This window comes from Ctenocephalides felis, unplaced genomic scaffold (genome assembly GCF_003426905.1).
Source record: "Ctenocephalides felis isolate EL2017-DRISC unplaced genomic scaffold, ASM342690v1 CF-g0.4_SCAFFOLD_01604, whole genome shotgun sequence".
Lineage (NCBI taxonomy): Eukaryota > Metazoa > Arthropoda > Insecta > Siphonaptera > Pulicidae > Ctenocephalides > Ctenocephalides felis.
In genome coordinates this window covers 21,650,459-21,669,852 of record NW_020537758.1, presented here as the reverse complement: position 1 = coordinate 21,669,852, position 19,394 = coordinate 21,650,459, and the positions used below count along the sequence as shown (strand labels likewise).

At 29.9% G+C, this 19,394-nt stretch overlaps 2 protein-coding genes across 2 annotated transcripts in view; one reads left to right on the top strand and one right to left on the bottom strand.

Annotated features, from left to right (window-relative positions):
- The window catches only part of LOC113373521 (disintegrin and metalloproteinase domain-containing protein 10-like), a 184,009-nt gene extending 166,216 nt beyond the window's left edge, over positions 1-17,793 (bottom strand). Inside the window, exon 1 of the mRNA XM_026613814.1 lies at positions 17,439-17,793. Within this exon, the coding sequence (XP_026469599.1) occupies positions 17,439-17,499 (61 nt within the window). The 5' untranslated portion in view covers positions 17,500-17,793. The remainder of the gene's footprint in view (positions 1-17,438) is intronic.
- Positions 17,794-18,333: 540 nt separating this feature from the next.
- Positions 18,334-19,129, top strand: LOC113373520 (MICOS complex subunit MIC13 homolog QIL1-like). Its single transcript, XM_026613813.1, has 3 exons — positions 18,334-18,426; positions 18,493-18,643; positions 18,926-19,129. The coding sequence occupies exons 1-3, from the start codon at positions 18,416-18,418 to the stop codon at positions 19,127-19,129; spliced, it is 366 nt and encodes a 121-aa protein (XP_026469598.1). The 5' UTR covers positions 18,334-18,415.
- The last annotated feature ends 265 nt before the right edge of the window (positions 19,130-19,394 follow it).

Sequence of the window (19,394 nt, the reverse complement as noted above, 5' to 3'; positions counted from 1 at the left end):
TCTTGAAAATAATCATAACACTTTCTGAAAAAGAAAGTGTAAAAAGCACAACGAAAGTAAATGGTTACACTTGACGATTTTACTTTTACCATGTAAATTTTTCGCTAAACAAAGCGTCGAATTTTGTATTTTCCCATAAAAGTGCCGATTAAAACTTATTATTTTCATAAATTAGTGTGAGTTTGTGAATAAATTAAAATATATTGCATTATATACGAGTAAAAGATAATTTATATTTAAATTTATGCATTTCATATTCTTAATGAAATTAAATAAATTTAAATTTATTTCAATTACAAAACATTTTATGCTATGTGCACAAAACTGATAATTATTCGTATATTGTTTATCCACAGCGTGTAATTATTATAAGTCGTATGCTATAAACGTAACTTATGATTAATTAATCAATATATATAATTATTTGTATGGGAAGTAACTCAATTTATGTATTTCGAAAAGCTGATAAGAAAATACAAACGGCAAACGCTTATTTGCAAATTAATTACGCATAACATACTTCGCGTAACCCATTAGCCAAATGAGTTTGCGAAATGATTACTTAAGCTCTAATTAATACCATTTCCGTCTGTTTAGGAATTATCCTACAGAATTATTTCATATAATATTATTATAGTCAATGTAATAAACATGAATGATATTTATAATAAATAACTCAACAAAATTATTCAAACAACCGAAATGTATTTATATTTAACAGAAGAAAAATTTCAATTATGATAATTGATCTTGCGTTATGAGAAACTTGATTTCAGCTGTCGAATAAACAAATTTTTCAAATGGAAATAGTAAACCGATCGTGGGAAACACTATTACATTTTTGAATGTTGGTTTCTTATCTAAATATTATTCCCATATTATAATCGCAATTCGTTGTAATGTTCTGATAAATGAACATTCGCAACGAAAATAATAATTAGTGATTGCATATCAAAATTAACTCGCAGCGAATTTTAAAACATTAGAATTCCTTAATATAATCACAGTTCTGCTGCATCTCAATCCCCATTGGAATGTGTTTACAAAAAATAAGAGGAAAAGATTAAATAATATTGCTGAAAGATGATATATAATATTATAAAAGATTATATATAATATTTCTGAATTAGAACAAGAACAACATATGTGATAGTATTAGTCGTAACACAAAAAAAAATAGAAAAAAAAATCTATATAATTTGAAAATGAGCTTTTTAGTGCAATCTAGAGCTTTTATGCAACTGTAAACATTTCTCGGTTTTTGTGGTTAATTTTTATCGATTTTGTTCATTTAAAATTTGGATCCGCAATCATTAATAACATTTCTTAGATCATAGTCAAAAATAATGACACAATTGCCTGAAGTTTCCCAGAATTAAAACTATTTGTTAAACCATGAATATAAAATACTCAATATTAGTCGACTTTGAAAGGTCCTTCTTTTATAAAAATGTACAAAAGTGTGTTTGTAAGTTCCATCAAAAGTTTAATAACAAAAAAATGGAGTAAAAAATGAAAACCTGAAAATAACAATATTTCATTCTAAATCAGTAATTCACGCACGTAGAGCTTGCGCTTAGAATAAAATTTTAATTGATTGAGAGTCAAATGTACAAATATAAAGTAGAATCATTTTATTACTTCTCGTTAACTTATACCAAAAATTCAGGAAATACTCGAACTGAGAAAACTATTAAGACTAATGGGAACCATAGTAAAGACAAAGGTGTTTTAATAATTAAACAATTTAAGAAAAGTAAATCACGTTACCAAATTATATTTTCTATAAAAATATATCCACGACAATTGCTTATACAACAACACAAAAAAATCTTTTCGCATATTTAAAAGGTAAAAGTCATTTCGTGACAATACATTACCTTATATGAAACAATTTTTCAAAACCTATTCTTACTGTAACAACTAATGGAGAGCAATGATCATAACCGTTACATAACTCATCAAATAGCATTTGTCTGTTTGTGTTTTGATAAATGATATCCATAAGCAACAAGAACAAAAGGAATTACGAACAAAACAAGTAGGTGAGTCGTTGATAAAGAGTGCAAAAACTAAGAAGGAATCGACTTGACGCTCCGCCGACCGTGTACTCAGCTCGGATCTCGCAGCAACTCTCAACGCAAAGCAACAAAACAACGCGAGAAAGTGCCGGCTGCTCGGGCTTCGAATGATCGGAGGATTTGTTGGTTCTCAAAATTTATTTATATTCAAAAGTGAAGGAAGGTATAACTATTTTAGACGATTGCTTGAAATAATAACCCTTTGATTAGTAAGCAATAATGAAAAAAAAATGAAGCAAAAGATACGCAACAAAAATATTTCGAAAATCACAACATACAAATTAAACCGAACCCATTTGTCCAATGTTTAGTTCATAGGATTCAACGTAAGAACATTCTGCAGAAATAAAACAGTTTTCAAAATTACATTTTTTTTCAGAAACTACAAATGGCCCTTTTTATTTAATATTTTTCATGCTCTATCGATTACCCAAATACTATATGAAAATTAAGAGAGGTAACAAATCAGATACATTATCCCATGTTCAATGTATGTTCAGAATTATGAACTAGAAAATTTGGGCTACAAAGTAAATTCAGGTAAAAGCTATAATAAAATTAAAGCTTTTGAGCCTTTACCAACCAATCCCATTTTATAATCTACATTATACAGTGGAATTTTATGCTAGTTAAAATGAACCATTTCATCTTTTTTCTGAAATTGATAAAGTTGCTTGAATATTTATACCGTTTTAAAACGGTAATATAAATAGCTAACCGCAATCATTTATGTCTTACTGAATAGTATAATAATACTATACATATTCAAGTTCTGTGTTGAAAAAATTTAAGGAACTATATAAGACGTGAAAATAATAATATTCAACCATAAACGGAAAACTATATATAGGCGCTCGAATAAACATATTCAATGACTTACTTACAACTTAGTAAGTAGCAATTAAAAGTAGTAGCAATTAAAAGGTTATTAAATTTTGAGCAAAATCGGTTTAAAACCGCATGAGTGAATAGAAATATAAAATTTATTACCGATAACACTGAGTATTTGCTATCCAGACAATAATATTTAAATATCTTAAAAAACCGCATGGGTGAATAGAAATTTAAAATTTATTACCGATAATACTGAGTATTTGTTATCCAGGCAATAATATTTAAATATCTTAGAACAAAGCGTAACTTTCTATCATAAAATAGCTTTGAGAAAATTATAGACGTGCATGACAATTTTGCGTAACAATAGAAAATTATCCACAAGTAACGTGATAATTGGTTATAAATCATAAAAGCTCATAGGCACGAACAAAAGTAATCTCTTCGAATAGAGACGTATCGAGTGATGGAGATAAAATAATTTGGCTAGAATAAATATTATTGTAGATATGGCAAAATATTAAATGTAGATTATTATATGTTATTCATCAACTTCACAATTGTCCACATTGAGTGATCCATATGGACAAGTAAATGATTGTACTGTTCGACTGCATTCAAATTTTATTTTGGTGTCATCGTTTTACATATATTTATTTTTCACAAAGGTTTATTGGTATTATTTCATTCAAATTAAGATATTGATTCAACAGTTGTTCGGTTTTATAGAAAATTCCACTATAACTGCGTTTTAAATACACCAAAAACATGCTTCATTATCAGGTGCCAATCAAATATTTTGTTATGACTAAAAAAAGAATCATACTAAAAATAACGAAATGTATATGTGTAGCGTACATTAATAATACAAAATTAATATGAATATTGTTTTTTCAAATTCGGGGGCATGTTCGCGCCTTACAATTTTAATATATCTATCCTCTTTTATCTGACATCATTAAAATAATTTTCATACTCTAGTATAGGTACTCTCAAGGTATCGCTTAATTGTACCATTTACATCTTACTAAAAAATATAAATTATATACTGAACTACTCTTTTTTTCAATTGAGTTATTTTAAAGGTGTAATATAGCCTATTTTAGTTATAAATTATACCTGGTCTTTCGGGGTAATAGAGGATCTGTGTGTAGTGCAAATAATAACATTCAATAAACATTGCACCAAGCGTTTACAATAATCAAAATCATATAGTCGTCATTGTAGTCTAATTTCTCAAAGCTACCAGAAGTCCAGAACTGAACAAAGTATTACAATTTGAATCTACTTAATTTAGAGTCAAGTGTGATGTACATATTGTTGAATGCAATGGATCAGATTTCATAAACCAGGAAATTGTTCACTAAATAAAAGCGTATCTAAAGAAATTCGCTAGGTGTAATTGGAGGAAATCGAAAGTGGTAAATCTGTATCCATCCATCGAAGCTTGAACAGAATTGCTAAACAATTGTATGATTTTTGTTCGGGATATACGTTCTCACGATCTAATTACAAAAGTTGCATGCGATGTGGCGTAACTCTGTAGCTTAACGAGGCAATTTCGAAGGCCACGGTCGCTGGCACGCACGCTGTGACGAAATTCGAAAGTTCATAACAACGCTTATATCACACGTTGTATAGTATATTTTGTTATATAAGTTGAGGACAAATTATACACGTTTTTAAACTGCAAAAGAACGAAATAAATTGCTCTGTTTTCGGTAAAAAAACGCGAAAACTGCTTGAAATTTATTACCTGATGACCATAACATCTCTATTGTAGTACCAAGAAGGTCACCAAGAAGACGAAGCTAAAATTCAATGTCATTCCAATCCAAAAAATAGCTAATTTACTTGATATTCTGCTAAGAAGGAAGCTCAACTAAAATCTGCCTGTAGACTTAGACTCTTGTTAGAAATTTAGGGTTATTTTTATCAAGCAGAAGTGATATCAATAAAATTTAGTCAACAACACCATGTGAGCAATTAAATATGTTTGCAATTAGTAGCTCCAAAGCTTATAAAGTTACAATTTCCTAAATCTATTTGAAGGCAGTCTCAGCAGGCCAACAAAACCAGATAGATCTAAATTTACACAAACTAATATATGTAATTGAAAGTACTGTTTCATAAATTCCATATGTATATACATTATTGTCGCTTACATGTTACTTATCATCAAATATAAATTAATGCTTTGTAACACATACTTCTGATTTAATCGATCGCCTTCGTAGAATAGTTACACACCACTGTTTATGACTAATACTATTTCGAAGAAGCCGATTTTTTTACATGGCGTCATTTGGAATCGTACAGAACAACGATTCATTGTAATTTGTAATCATCTCAAGTCGTTGAACTGCGACTCAAATTGCCAGATATGTTAACACATGATGAAATACACTTGCTGAGCAAACATATTCTGTAATACGGAAAGGCCGTTTAAAAACTAGCACATTAATTGTGCTGTGTACGCGTTTATGCAAAGAAAGAAAAATGGAACAATAATTCTGATATTTGAAACTACGAATTACATAATTAAAATGCAGGAAACTATAATAGACACACAAAAGTAACTGAAAGATATGTGCAGCGTGTAAAATTTGCAAAAGATCGAATCATCATAAAATAATCGTTCGTGCATTCTCATCAATATATGCACAACCTCATTTGCGAATTAAAAAAGATTTCAATTAACCCAAATCGTTTATATGTATTTCGTGTTAGACACTATGTGCTTCGTTCAATAAACTACGTAATATATTTGATTATTCATCCCTTACAACATTGTAGATCCTTAGTCACACACACGCGCATCGATAGCATTCCTTCTTATCGAAAGTTTATCAAAACCACATACTAACGACACAAAATATCTGTTAAGTCGTTAAGTAATTCTATTGTTAACGTTCTAGAAATTCTAGTAGTATAATTTTATTCATTCCCAATCGCACATAATTTAATAAAGGTGTCGATATCATTATTTTGATAAATTATGAATCAGACATCGAACCAGTTCCGATAGTGATTCGTCATTAATGTAATTCGTTACAGTGTGGTGATCACTCTCGACATAGGTTTCAGTCCTTGAAATCTCGCAACGAGTAGAACGAAGAATCACTGAACCACAACCAAACCACTTTAGAATATACAAAAACCTGCCATCACTTCCACAACATACAAAAAATACTACAAGAATACAATTTACTGAACACGAATGAGATTGATCGGAATATAATAACGATATCATCATTACCTACTGGGAAAACGTTTCTGGCGTCATTTGTTTTGCATTTGCAGAAATTTCTACATACGAGCAATAATGCTACAAGAAGCATATTATATTGTTTATCTCAAATGCGGAACTTTCATGAACAGAGTAATGAAAGTAGTATTACATATTGATTATAGTTTACACTGAATTTTTATTTAAAACAATCATATTTTCTTAGTGTTTGGTACATATTGTATAATTATAATTACTTTTTTTATATTTTTTATATTCAATGCCTAATTCCTAAACTCTAAACTTTCCCATTTTTTTACTTCAGATTTACAACAAAACAACAAACATTTCGAACGTCGGCAGTATGTGTTCTTTTTAGTAGGTATATTTTTCTCTCTAATTCATCTGTTTTATAACCATAAAGTTTTTAACTATATTTGAATATTAAAGTTACATTAAAACACGGTTCTGATATAAACTAAAGCTATCAACCTCTGTCAGACCGCGAGTAATAGTGTTAAATAAATTATAACTTTGAAAGTGCTGTAATTAATTGTGTATGCTGCTACTGGAAGATTAAATGAGTTTTCTAGATAACGTTTTTATTAATGGCAATAAGTAATATGAAGTTTCATTTCAATGAATCATTTGTATGTGAGATTTGGCATATGGCAGCATATTTTCATTTCCATTTTTCCAAATCATATTTTTTAATCATGAAATTACCATATGTGTAATTGCTTTTGCTTTGTATTATAATGAATTCATCACAAGAGGTATATAGTATGCATACACTCGTTGATATTCCATCATCGTTGTCCATTGTGCGCGTTAATTGTTTGCGTGCCCGGCTGCCGGTCACCGACCAGAGATATCAGACCCGCATCAATATTTAAATCATCGATAAAAGTTCACTGGATATTTTTTTAAATTTTCTACATAAAAAATAATAATTGATAGTTCAATTCCGTAGGTTGTATCACTAAAACGTACGAGAATAAGATCTTGCTATGCAGAACTAAATATGGTAGTTCCAACAAGTATTCATGGTTAAGAGCTTTCGGTATGTGCAAGGGACCCGGTATAAAAACAATGCAAAGTGGACAAAAAATAATTCTAAGGGCTATGGAAAATGACCCACATTATAATAATGAAACCATTTATGAAACGAACGTGTAGTACCCTAAAAAAATAAGAAAAAAGTAAAAAATAACGAAGTGATAAAGTAACCAAAAACCTCTATTGGCAAAGGTAACTTCTTAAAAATTTCTTAACGTTAAAACTTAGCTGATAATCTAATAGAATCTCAAGTTTTTTATTGATTGTATCCAACAAAAACAATTGTAATAAACGTATTGTACTATTTAGGGACAAATAAAATAAAAGGTAGCACTATTATTAATTGCTACTTAATGATTACTGTAACATACCATTTTCTTGGACATAATCGGTTTCTGAATATAGCATTGATAGTAAATAATTTACCATTTGAGCACTTCCAAGTTTTGGCTATAATTTGATAAATGAATTGAATAAAAAAAATTAAAGTTAAATTCTCTTCTGACTTCTTCAAAAGATATGACTTGATGTTCATGCACCACTTAAATAGTGGTGTTCAAACTTCAAATTTTTATTATGATGTGTACAATTCAAAATTGAGAGTTAATTGATATTTTAATTTAATAATAGCGATCTAATTACATTATTGCGTTAGCACAATATCTTGCTGAGTAGTTCCGTCTATTACATATTTAAATGCAATAAAATTATCGTTTGTAGTAAATATTACTAAGCAATTTTGCTTGAAATAGAAAGCTCGCCGATGACCTACTTTAAGAACTAAATCAGACAATATATTATGAATTGTATTTATATACATTGCATTCAAACACACTTTTTTTTAGTAAAGTTTGATTTTGCAATATATTTGTAGAAATTTCCATAGAAATTGCTTAGAGCATGTAATATTTTTTTACACAGCATTCAACTACGTATTCTACGATGAGCTGTATTTGCTATCGTACATTCTGACCTAATTTTGCTTCTCGAGAGGGCAACCACAATTATTTGATTTGTGCTATGAACGCTGCCTGGTATCAAGCTCGTATGCGAATTTTATGCACTACTAATACCTTATGATAGACTTAACGCACAAAACTTTTATATTACTATTTGTAAAATAGAATTCGGAATTCAATTAAATGAACCAGCAAAGCGTATCTATGAGTATGAACTTAATTTTCACTCTCGGTCAAATTAGTGAAATTTCTGGTTTAAGGGTGCAGCAAAAGGACGCTTGATTTATATTAGTTTGTTCTAAACTTGAGAATGAAATTGCGTCCATTGAACGTAATGTTCTGTGCTATTTTATGAAATGGGATCTAAAGAACGTAAAATGTGGTTTTATTTTCTGTAAATAAATAGTAAACAACAATGTATGAACAGCCATATACTTAGACCGATCTTACATGTTTCGTGAATTATGGTTTTAGTGATATCCAGTAATTTGAGTTTTTAATGAAATTAAAATTAAAGGTAACCCATAAATGTATTCATATTAAAGCACTACATATAAAAATATTCTTATTGTATATTATAAATAACTAGCAAACCCGACAAACTCCATTTCGCCACCAGTTGGTTTCGTGAGAAAGATGAAGAATTTTTTTGTTTGTTTTATATTTGAAAAGGAAAAAAATAATTTTATTACACAACAGTAATGAATTTATTTCGATTACAAAAATGAAGTGTTTTTAGTTGAACTTCTCTAAGTAAATGAAACTGAATCCGCAAATTATCTGTTTCATTGAAGTGCTCTTTGGTAAACCACATTTTTTGTTTTTTGTTTTGTCTGACGTTAACACAAACAAAGCGGATGGTTTTCCAACTCGTGAACAGGCAACGTATAACTGCCCGTGTGAAAAACAATGATTTTCAAAATAATCCCGCATAATTTGAAATTTATCCCGCAAACACTAAGCGATTGGCCTTGCGACTTGTTATTGCGAACGCAAGGCGAACTGGAAATTGCAATCGTTTGAAGTCAAACGGAAGACCAGTTGGAATCATTGGTAAGTCACCAAATCGCCAACAATTTTTGATTGAATGGTGAAATTCAGTGCGTGTACATCATTATTCTTCGCGGCAAGAGTTGCTCGTTGACTTAACCAAGCATAATTCTGATAATTATCACTAATGTCATTACTCGAATTTTTAAATGCTGTGCATTAAGTTCCAGCAATTCGCAATAAGGCACGATGCACCACTAATTTTCTTAGCTATAAACCTTGCGGAGCCCGAGACCTTTCCAACGAATGCAAAATTGTCGAAATCGGTTCGTGCGTTCTGGTGTTATATCGTCAGGAAGAAAAACCCGACTTATTTTTAAATATATGTAGATTAGGCAATGGTTTGAAGAACTTTGTACAATTATTCCATTCGGCAGGTTTTAACAGCTCCTTCATTTCAAGCTGATACTCGGTAGTATAATCAGGAATTTACCTCTCAAAAATAAGACCTCTATTCCATAGACGGATCAATGTTCATATTCATAAACAGATCGAAATCGAAATGATACAGATCAATTGCAATTCTTACACTAAGATTCAGTAAGTTATGGTAATTGCTGAATAACATAGACATCTAATAACATGGTCTACTTTCCCGCAGGATTGGCCTATAAATGTCAGGTTTGTATTGTTATTCTATATTTGAATGTAAGTGTAAAAACCTATATATTAAAATTATTAATACTTGGCACGATTAACGGCGAATTTAGGTTAAGGGGTAGGGATGGGTGCTCCATGTGATTTATGTTAGTTTGTTCTGAACCGGAGAATGAGAACTGCGCACATTTGGAGTAGTATCTCGCGCAATTTTATTAAACACCATTCTGTAATGAATCCTCGGGCAATTAGTCAGCCGTTGCGAACTGCCATAACAATTAATTGCTATCTCTGGGCGTTCGCACGAGAGACTTGACGGGGCAGTGAAAAATACATAATACAAACTTCATTAGTCCAGTTCCAGTAGCCATTGCCTCGCGGTAGGAAAATAAACAAACGTTATACAAACTTCTCCGCTCGCTCGAATACATAATTATGAACCTCGATGAATAATTAAATGCAGAGGTCGTAGAATACCATAAAACACAATATCAACAATTATGAGGTTCATAATTGTTGATTATAAACACAACTTTCTTATTATAACAATAAGAAAGTTTTTGAACAATCAGTTTTACGAAAGTTAATCCGCCAATTTATCACAAGTTTTACAGCTGGATGTAATATTGGATCTGTTTAAATTCGCGAATGAATAACAAATGCAATAATATGTCGTGAAGAAAAAAAAATAGTTATCATGGAACAAAATATTTTTATTTTGTAATGTATTGTCAATTTTGGTTAATGACTTTTTGACATCTTGCAAGCAGAATCATTATACCACTTTCATGAAACTTCTGGTTTTATTTTTAGCAAAAATCTGAATCAGGTATAATTTACACCATCACATTATTAATATTTTTGTTCGGACGTCTATTCGTTTTATTATATTGGCCATGAAAGTGACAAAACTTCAGGGCATTAAGCTTTACACGGAATGGTTGCTACCCCTGGTAGAGGGGGTAGCGGAGTGTTTTAATCGAACTAGTTGTTCACTTCAAAAAGTAAAGTCCGCTTAACAACATGCAAATAACAAATAAAAATAAATATATCTTTCTTCATTTATAACTTAGTAATAAATCAGTGATTGCAATTAGAACTGCAGCAAATACATAATATACAAACAAATCAGTGTTTAATACAGTCCACAGCTACAAGGGTTAAATTATAACCCAACAACCTGAGTATCGAAGGAGAGTTTTAATACATGTTATAACTACGTAGCAAAAATACAATTTTCAAATTCAAGTTTTGTGAAGACCAAAACCAAAAGTAATCAGATGGTCGAAGGTAGAGATTGCATGATGGATATGGCAAAACATCCCAACGAAGCTCCAATAATTTTTGTTGAGTAGCTCAATAAGATATGTGAGTCAACAATGGAATAAATCGTGGTTTCAATTTGCCAATTAAGGCCACTTTTTCAACTGCCTTACTTGAATTCATTAGTTGTTCGTTGAATCAAATTTGGTCATACCTAATAGTTATAAATAATATCATTGAATCCAATAGTAAAAAATATATATCAACCAATTCGTAAAATAAATATATCATTGAAAATTTGAAGACAATACTCTTTTTTCACTCTTTTATTGATTATAAAGAATATTTTTATAAAAATATTTTATAAAGAATTTGAATAAGTCATAAAATCTTCGTCTTGTGTAGAAGAAATACTCATAAGTTTGTATCCCGAGAAGAATTATTAGTAGAGTTCTGTATTAAGTTGATTGTCAGTGTCAATCCTTTGAAGAATTCGTAGAAAAATCTTTTCAAGTTGAGTTTCTTTGGTACCTAAATGGTAAATAAGTAAATCAAGTAATTAATCTGTTCTGTATAGAATTTGTTTCATTGTTTGTTTGTTTAATATAATTGAATTTATTCAATTATTGCTTGAGTAGTTTGAGATAGTTTCTTATTAATGAGATTCTATAAGCATAAAATAGAATGGTAATAGTTTTTCAATTACCAGAAACTAAGTGGCAATTGTAATTTTTAACTGCCTTTAGGGTAACTTATAGTGATCGCAAAAGGATCGAAAATAAATTTGTTTGCATATCTTTACGTTTCAAGGTGTTCTGAACATTTTGGCATACCTTAAAAAAATGTGTGTGTGCGAATACAAATGTTCGACGATGTTTTCGGCAACATGGATCAATCGATTTGAATAAAACATTTGATTCGTATTGATGGGAAAATGTGCTGATTAGTTTTTGGCATAGGTACGTCTAGCCGTTTCGGACATACGGGGCAAAAAGTGCAAAAAATAAGCATTCAGTTTTTGAGAGAAGGAAGTGTCCGATTTGATTGATTCAAAAAACGATTTCACTTGTAGTAACAAAATGAATAATTTTTTTTTATAATATTTTTTAACATCAATCAGAACCTTATGTCCTATGAGCTGTTGGGCTGAAAAATCTCCTTTCTTCGTATTTTTTAGATGGTAACCCATCAAACCCAATTTGATGATTTTGCTATTAGAATTAATCTAATAGGGCTGACTTTTTATTGGTGTAACAATGCCGGGTGAGGGCTAATTTCACTTGGAAACATATTGCTATCTATATTTCCAAGTGAAAATCGTTGTCACTGCTGCCTGACAACAGGCTGCTCGAAGTGGGTATCGAACCCGGGACCTCTGACACAAGTCCCGTCGCTCTTAACCGCTTACATACGGGCGATCCCATAAATGAGTAATTGATGCATTTTTTGTGAAAAAATAAAAATGCCATTTGGCGGTCAAAAATGGTCATTAGGTACATGCACATCATAATATCAGATATTTTATAGCAATTTTAGTCCATACCAAGATTTCGAATGTTCAAAGTTGACTTAAAGTTAGTTCAAATAAATATCGACTTTTACGACAGTATAACCGACTTGGATGGATTTCAAAATTTTGATAAAAATTTAGATGTTATAAAAAATTTCAAAATTTTCAAAAAAATCTAATTATATCACAGTACGAAAAGTTCCAGCAATTTGTTTTAAGGCACGATACCATGTGCACCACTAGTTTGATATTCTATTGATAAGGATATCTAGTAGCATTACAAACCCAATGATGTCATACATAAGACCGCAAATAGGGCGAAAGCCTCAACAATGATAAAATGTGACCATTGACCAACAAACATGAGTAGATTGTATGATCTAATTGTAAGAGTACATAAGACCTTGAGGCACTCCATATTCTGACAAAAATTCTGGGCGGAATGGAACAATGCTCCAGAACGCTCTTCGGAACAGAACTCGGCGCTCCACATTGTCATTCCCGCAGGGTCGAGAACGTGACTTATTCTTAGAACGTGACCAGAACTTATATTCCATTCCGCGATAAATACAAAATACAGAAATACATCGCATCGTTTACACCGCCCAGAAAGAGAAAACCACAATCGATTTAACGTAATATTAAAAAGCCTACACGTGTTTACTTTTAATTTGCTAAACTAACGATAGAACATTTAAGCATTTAATTACCATGATAATTGACACATATTCTTATATTAAGGATCGACGGTCATTTCATGGACTATATAAATGCCCAATGTTTTGTGAAAACCACAACAAATAACACATATCAAACAAAATATTAACTCTTGGGGGACGGCTGTCCACCTGAGTGACCAAACATACTCTGTGAGGCGCAGGCTATTTTATAAACAATGACTCAGTTTGCATCGAAAAGTTGAATAAATTACATATAGCAGTGATAAACAGTATTGTATTTTGAAAATAATTTTAATTTATTTAATAGTATTTTTAACCTTTTTCTTTTCTATATGGTCTTTTTTTAATATTTAAACGACCAAGCGCTTTTAAATATGGCAAAACGACTGGTAAATTTTGTGAATTAAGCAGTAGTGAAGATGAGTTTCAAATAGACATTTATATAGACAAATTTTACGAAATTACTATTCGCACCGATGATAGTGATGAATGTAATGATGATATTATCTAACCAACAAAAAGAAGAAGTTCGACAAAATAAATGAAGAGCGGGAAGACATTAGCCAATGTGCCGATTCTTCTTCAATAATCGAGTTTGACATACATCAACAAACACCCCGACTACAAATACCAAGCAATATAAGACATCCAATAGATTATTTTACTTTATATTTTATGAATGAATTATTAGACAATATAATAGAAAAAATAAACCATTATGGCAGCAAAAAAATGACCAAATACACTGACTAATCAGTGGCATATTCTAAATTCTAAAAGAAAAAGGGATTGTACTGTCTGTTCTGGCAGAAAAGCACCAGGAGGAAGGCGGCGAACAACATTTTATTGTAAAACATGTCAAAATCAACCAGCTATGCATTTTGGAAACTGTTTTGAACGTCACCATTCTTTATAAAATGATCAAAAATAAATTAATATTAAAAATGTATGTCCTTCAATGACCACAAATTTTTATCAAACAAATTGCATAACATACACAATGAAATCAAGTTTACAGCCGGTAAAGTAGATTGTTTTGAAAGCGGTGCCGTCCCGAAAGTGTTAATATTAGTGAAACTCGCAGCTAATTGAATAATTCATAATTGTAAAAGTGTTTTTTTTTACTATTTTTCAAAAATTTGTCACCTGCTCCTTTTTACCTACTAAGCGACGTAAAATAAGACGACCAGAGAGTATATAGTCCAATGTCTTATTTTTAATTTTAAAGGGATTTTACGAAATAATAGCTACATTATTCAATCAATGCAAAATATAAATTTCATGGGTACATTTGTACAGAGATACAACTACACTGTATGGATATAACCTTGATCTAGTCAGAAATATTAATCAGCAGAGTTAGAATAACTATTTAAATTAACTCTTGTAAAATTGCCTTTTTCAACTCAATTTACTTTTTATTTACTATTTTTTATTGCTTATACCTTTACCAGATTAAAGGTTCAGTTAGTCCTTTTTACCCCACCCTTGTGTAAGCTTTTATAAAGGTTATATAACAAAAACTGTTGAATTTAACTTATAAATAACAATACATCTTACAAAACAATCAAACAAAATATACCTAAAAGTTATATTAAGGTCTCGGAAACTAAACAACAGAGCTCACAACAAAAAAAACTAACAATGAAAGAAATACTTCTGTTATAGATTTTCAAACATTGCCATTTAACTCCCGATAGAAACTTTGTAAGAACCAAGGTGATGGCTGGTTATACATCTTTTTACCTCTACTTTCAAATATTGTTGTTAAAACATTCTTAACTTTATTTGTTTTTGAGATAACGGTGGTGGAACTTTTTTTCCAGCGGACCTTTGAGCCCTGCTCTGCCTATTATATAAAATACAACGTTAAATGAGATACTTGTACTGTAAAAATACTTATAAAATTGTGAAACATAATTCTTATAATGTGAAAATTCTTCTAAGTTAGCTAAAAATAATAAATAAAATAAAAATATTACGTTAAATAAATTATATAATTTTTTAACATATTTAAAGGAGCCTTGTAACGGCTTGTAAAACAAATAAATAAATAAATTTTATGTATTTCTCTTTGTGCATTCAAGACATTTTGTTGAAAAAACAATTGTTTACGATATTATATACAAAAATACACATACCACAAGACAATGATTTAAATTAGCACAAGAGTTAATCTAATTCATTTAAATTGTAGTTTAAATATTTACAAAACACATATTTAATTCTGATTATACAAATAAACGCTGTGCACATGTGTAATTATGAAATTGAGGTCATTGCATTCAAAGACTTGTGTGATATGTATATTTAAATCATTAATTATTGTTTATAAAGTATAATAATCGTATTCAAAACATTTATAATTATTTGTTTATAATTCTATATATTGGCAGACAGATTAATTTTAAAATATCATCATTATGAATGGATGATAGAAATAATATTTTGGACAATTGTAATGAGTTTAATAATAATTTTGATACGTTGCAATTAACATAATAATGTTGTATCATTGTAGTAATAAAAGTTCTTTAAAATTTTGGAAAAGAGTATAAAATATAATTTTTCTACTTCAATTTGGTAAGCAATTTAAATTAGCTAATCTCTTGAAATATGTAAAACACTACACACATTTTATTATTAGTCATTTTTACATCTTCTGATCATTGCCAATTCTAAGAATTTATTATTTTATTCTCACATTTTAAATATTAATAATATGTATTATTCAATTAATATTTAACATGTAAGAAGTAGTATTATAAAAACTGTAAATTTTACTCAGGTACTTTCTTGTGTACTTCTGTAGATTATATATTACATTTTGAAATGAAAAGTTCAATAGTGTTAATAAATTTAGTAAAACAGAACACTAGTCTTCTAAAATAACATCAGACAAGATATAGATTGATGGGGTGCTGATTTCTAGTACACCCAAACAGAAGGTTTGAAATGTTCTTCTATTGATGAATTTTAATGAAGTATAAGAACATTGAACAAAAGGGTTTTTATGAATAGTATTTGATGTTAGCATTTATAGATGAATATATTGAAAACCTGACATACTAGACAAAACTTCAGAACTAAAATAAAACTAAAATAGTTATAAAAATGAAGTTCCAACTAATAATAAAAGATTTTATGTGATACACATGCTAGCAGATGCGCTGAGTCATACAAAACACGGGGTTTATTTTTATCCGTCGGGTGTATGCATTTTAGGTTTGTTGGTAGAAAGTAATGAATTTAACATTTTTTAGTTGAATGAACATTTAACAAGGGGCAGTAAATGTTATATAAACAACTAAAATAAAAAATTGTTTTCTGAATCATTCGAATCGGATGTTTGGTTTTCTCAAAAACTGTGCTTTTTAGCACTTTTTGCTCTGCATCTTGCGAAATAGCTGGATTTGTCTTTACCAAAAATAATCAGCACGTCTCCCTGCCGATAGGAATCGAATGCACTTTGAATCATTCAAATCGGTTGGATCCATGCGCCCCAAATCGTGGACAAAAAATTGCATACAAAACACATTCTACACACACGTGTATTTTTCCTGAAGTATGCCAAAATGATCAGAAAGACTTAAAACGTAAAAATATGCAAAAATTTTCATTTTCGATTTTTGGACGATTACTATAATTCACCCTATGGGCAAATAATAAACAATCAGAAAATTGATGAAAACTTTTGGGTTGTTGGAAGTATGAAGGATAATCAAATTAACCACATTGAGTCGTTTACACATAGAAAAATCAATAATGAAACTATAAATAACTACAAAATAAATGATATAATGTCCAAACAGGTTGATATTATATTATTGGAGTTTAGAGATTTGTGTGTAGACAAGATATTTTTATGGGGTGATGATTTTTAGTACATTAATAGTGACTGAAACTGCAACACTATTGATAAATTTTAATTGGGAATAAAATATTAAACAGAAGGGCTATTATGGATAGATATACATTTATGTTTTGTCCTAAATAGAAGAAATTTACTTCTTTTTATTTAATTATCTGCACACAAAAAATATTGTTTAAAAATATGAATATAAGCAAAAAATCCTTGATCTACATATTTAAAAGTTACAATAATAATTATCATCATATTAATTGCATTAATGGTTTGCCTAACGGTAGTAAAGTGCAACAAAACTAAAAACTCACCACTATCAATGCAAGGAATGAGTAACAGCAGCAATGTAACGTATCCAGAATCGGGGAACATTGTTTTGACACTAAAATTATCACTGCATATCACAAATATACACTATTATTTATAAGATAAATAATAAATAGCCATTTTATAAATTACAGCTGACATATACACAAAACCTTTGTCTGTTTTGACATGAGCGCAGGCGCATGTACAAACACAATAGTTAGATATTTAATATATATGAGTATTTGATAATCAATCGAGCACAATACCACCTAAATCTAAACATATTCACATACTAAAACACATCACTAGAACTAATTCATTCTTATAATAAAATTTATAATATCATTTTTTCAGCACCAAAACACTTAGCACGAACACACAACTATCTGCCAAGCAAGGGGGCGACAGCATCGCTCGCAGCCATCGCTTGTGTAGATGACGGAAATTGGCGAAGTTGGCTTCGGTAAGGACTCGGGAGTGTATCTGTCCCTGTTCCTCTTGTGGGAGCCTCTTTCTGCACGTTTTTCTAATGTAACCAATCGTGGCATCTGTTGGTGTTTTAAAAACATGATAAGTGAAATAATGATAATGATTGGGGCAAAATAATTTAAAAAATTATAGTCCTAACAGGTGAAAAGGTACGAGCATCACACAAACGAGAAAAATAAAATAAACCCCTGTAAAAAAAAATTCTATTTGTAACTATTTCGTATGTATTAATTATAAATATTTATAATTACATTTTACAATATGTTTACAATACAAATAATAAATAAACAATAATCACAATTAAAAACTGCCATTACATTTACAAGCAGCCAACTGTTAAAATATTTACGCTAAAAAATTTGTTATTAACATTTTGGTTCTTACATTGGCTATTCTGGAAACTGACAGCTGCGCGAAATTATCATCTGTCAGTAATGGTTGTATAAGAGAGGTTATTTAAGATTGTTATATTTTCATAAATATCTCGGACATGGCTACTAAGTATAAAACAATATATTCGATATATATTGATAGCACATTTACACATATAAATATTCTGATTTACAGGTTTATTGTAAAATGTGGTATTGCCGGGGGCATAGTTTATCAATCAGTTGACCAAGGACTATGGGGTAGCAGTTCTAGAACAATTGAACTTTATGAAGATTTATCTAAACTCGTGGAACCAGTAACCAAAGAAGTTAAGCAAAAGATTGAGGTAGTCTCTTCTTACAGCAAAATATTCTCCTTCCACAGTTTCATCTTCTATTCATACCTAATCATGAAGTTAGAATCCAAAAAGTTGATGATTCTGCTTACGAAACCTGATAGAGTTTTAAATCTTGACCCAACTTTTTGAACGTTTTTACACTTAGACATAAAATCCAAGTCAAGTTTTAGGAATAATTATACCATTTTATCAAAGACATAATCAAACTGGTTATTGCAATATTTGCCCACATATTTCTTTCCACTTATTAATTATTTATAATGTTTACAGCTTCCAGATTTACCTACATCTGGTGAAGTTGGTTTCATTGCAACTTATTATTGGAATGCAGGTGTGAAAGCTACATTTGCATTTTTAAAAGAATTACCAACGAATACTGCTCGATTGGGATGCAAATCTTATAATTATATTGTAAATCACCCTGAAATAAAAAAATTGCAGGAGCCAACAGAAACACAAACAGAAAAGAAATGAAATGTATATAGAAGAATTTCATGATTATGGATTATGTAGATAATATTTAATAATAAATGCATATAACATCTTAAGATTTATTTATACTTATAATTAGAATATGAAATATGAATCAAAACAATAAAATGTTCTTCTATAACTCGATCTTACATTAAAATAGGGATGAAACATATACTAAAGGGTTTAATTAAAAGCTTGTCTTATGATAAGTTTTGGTATAGATTTATGGCATACATAATTTAAAATCTAATTGAGAAGCTTTAAA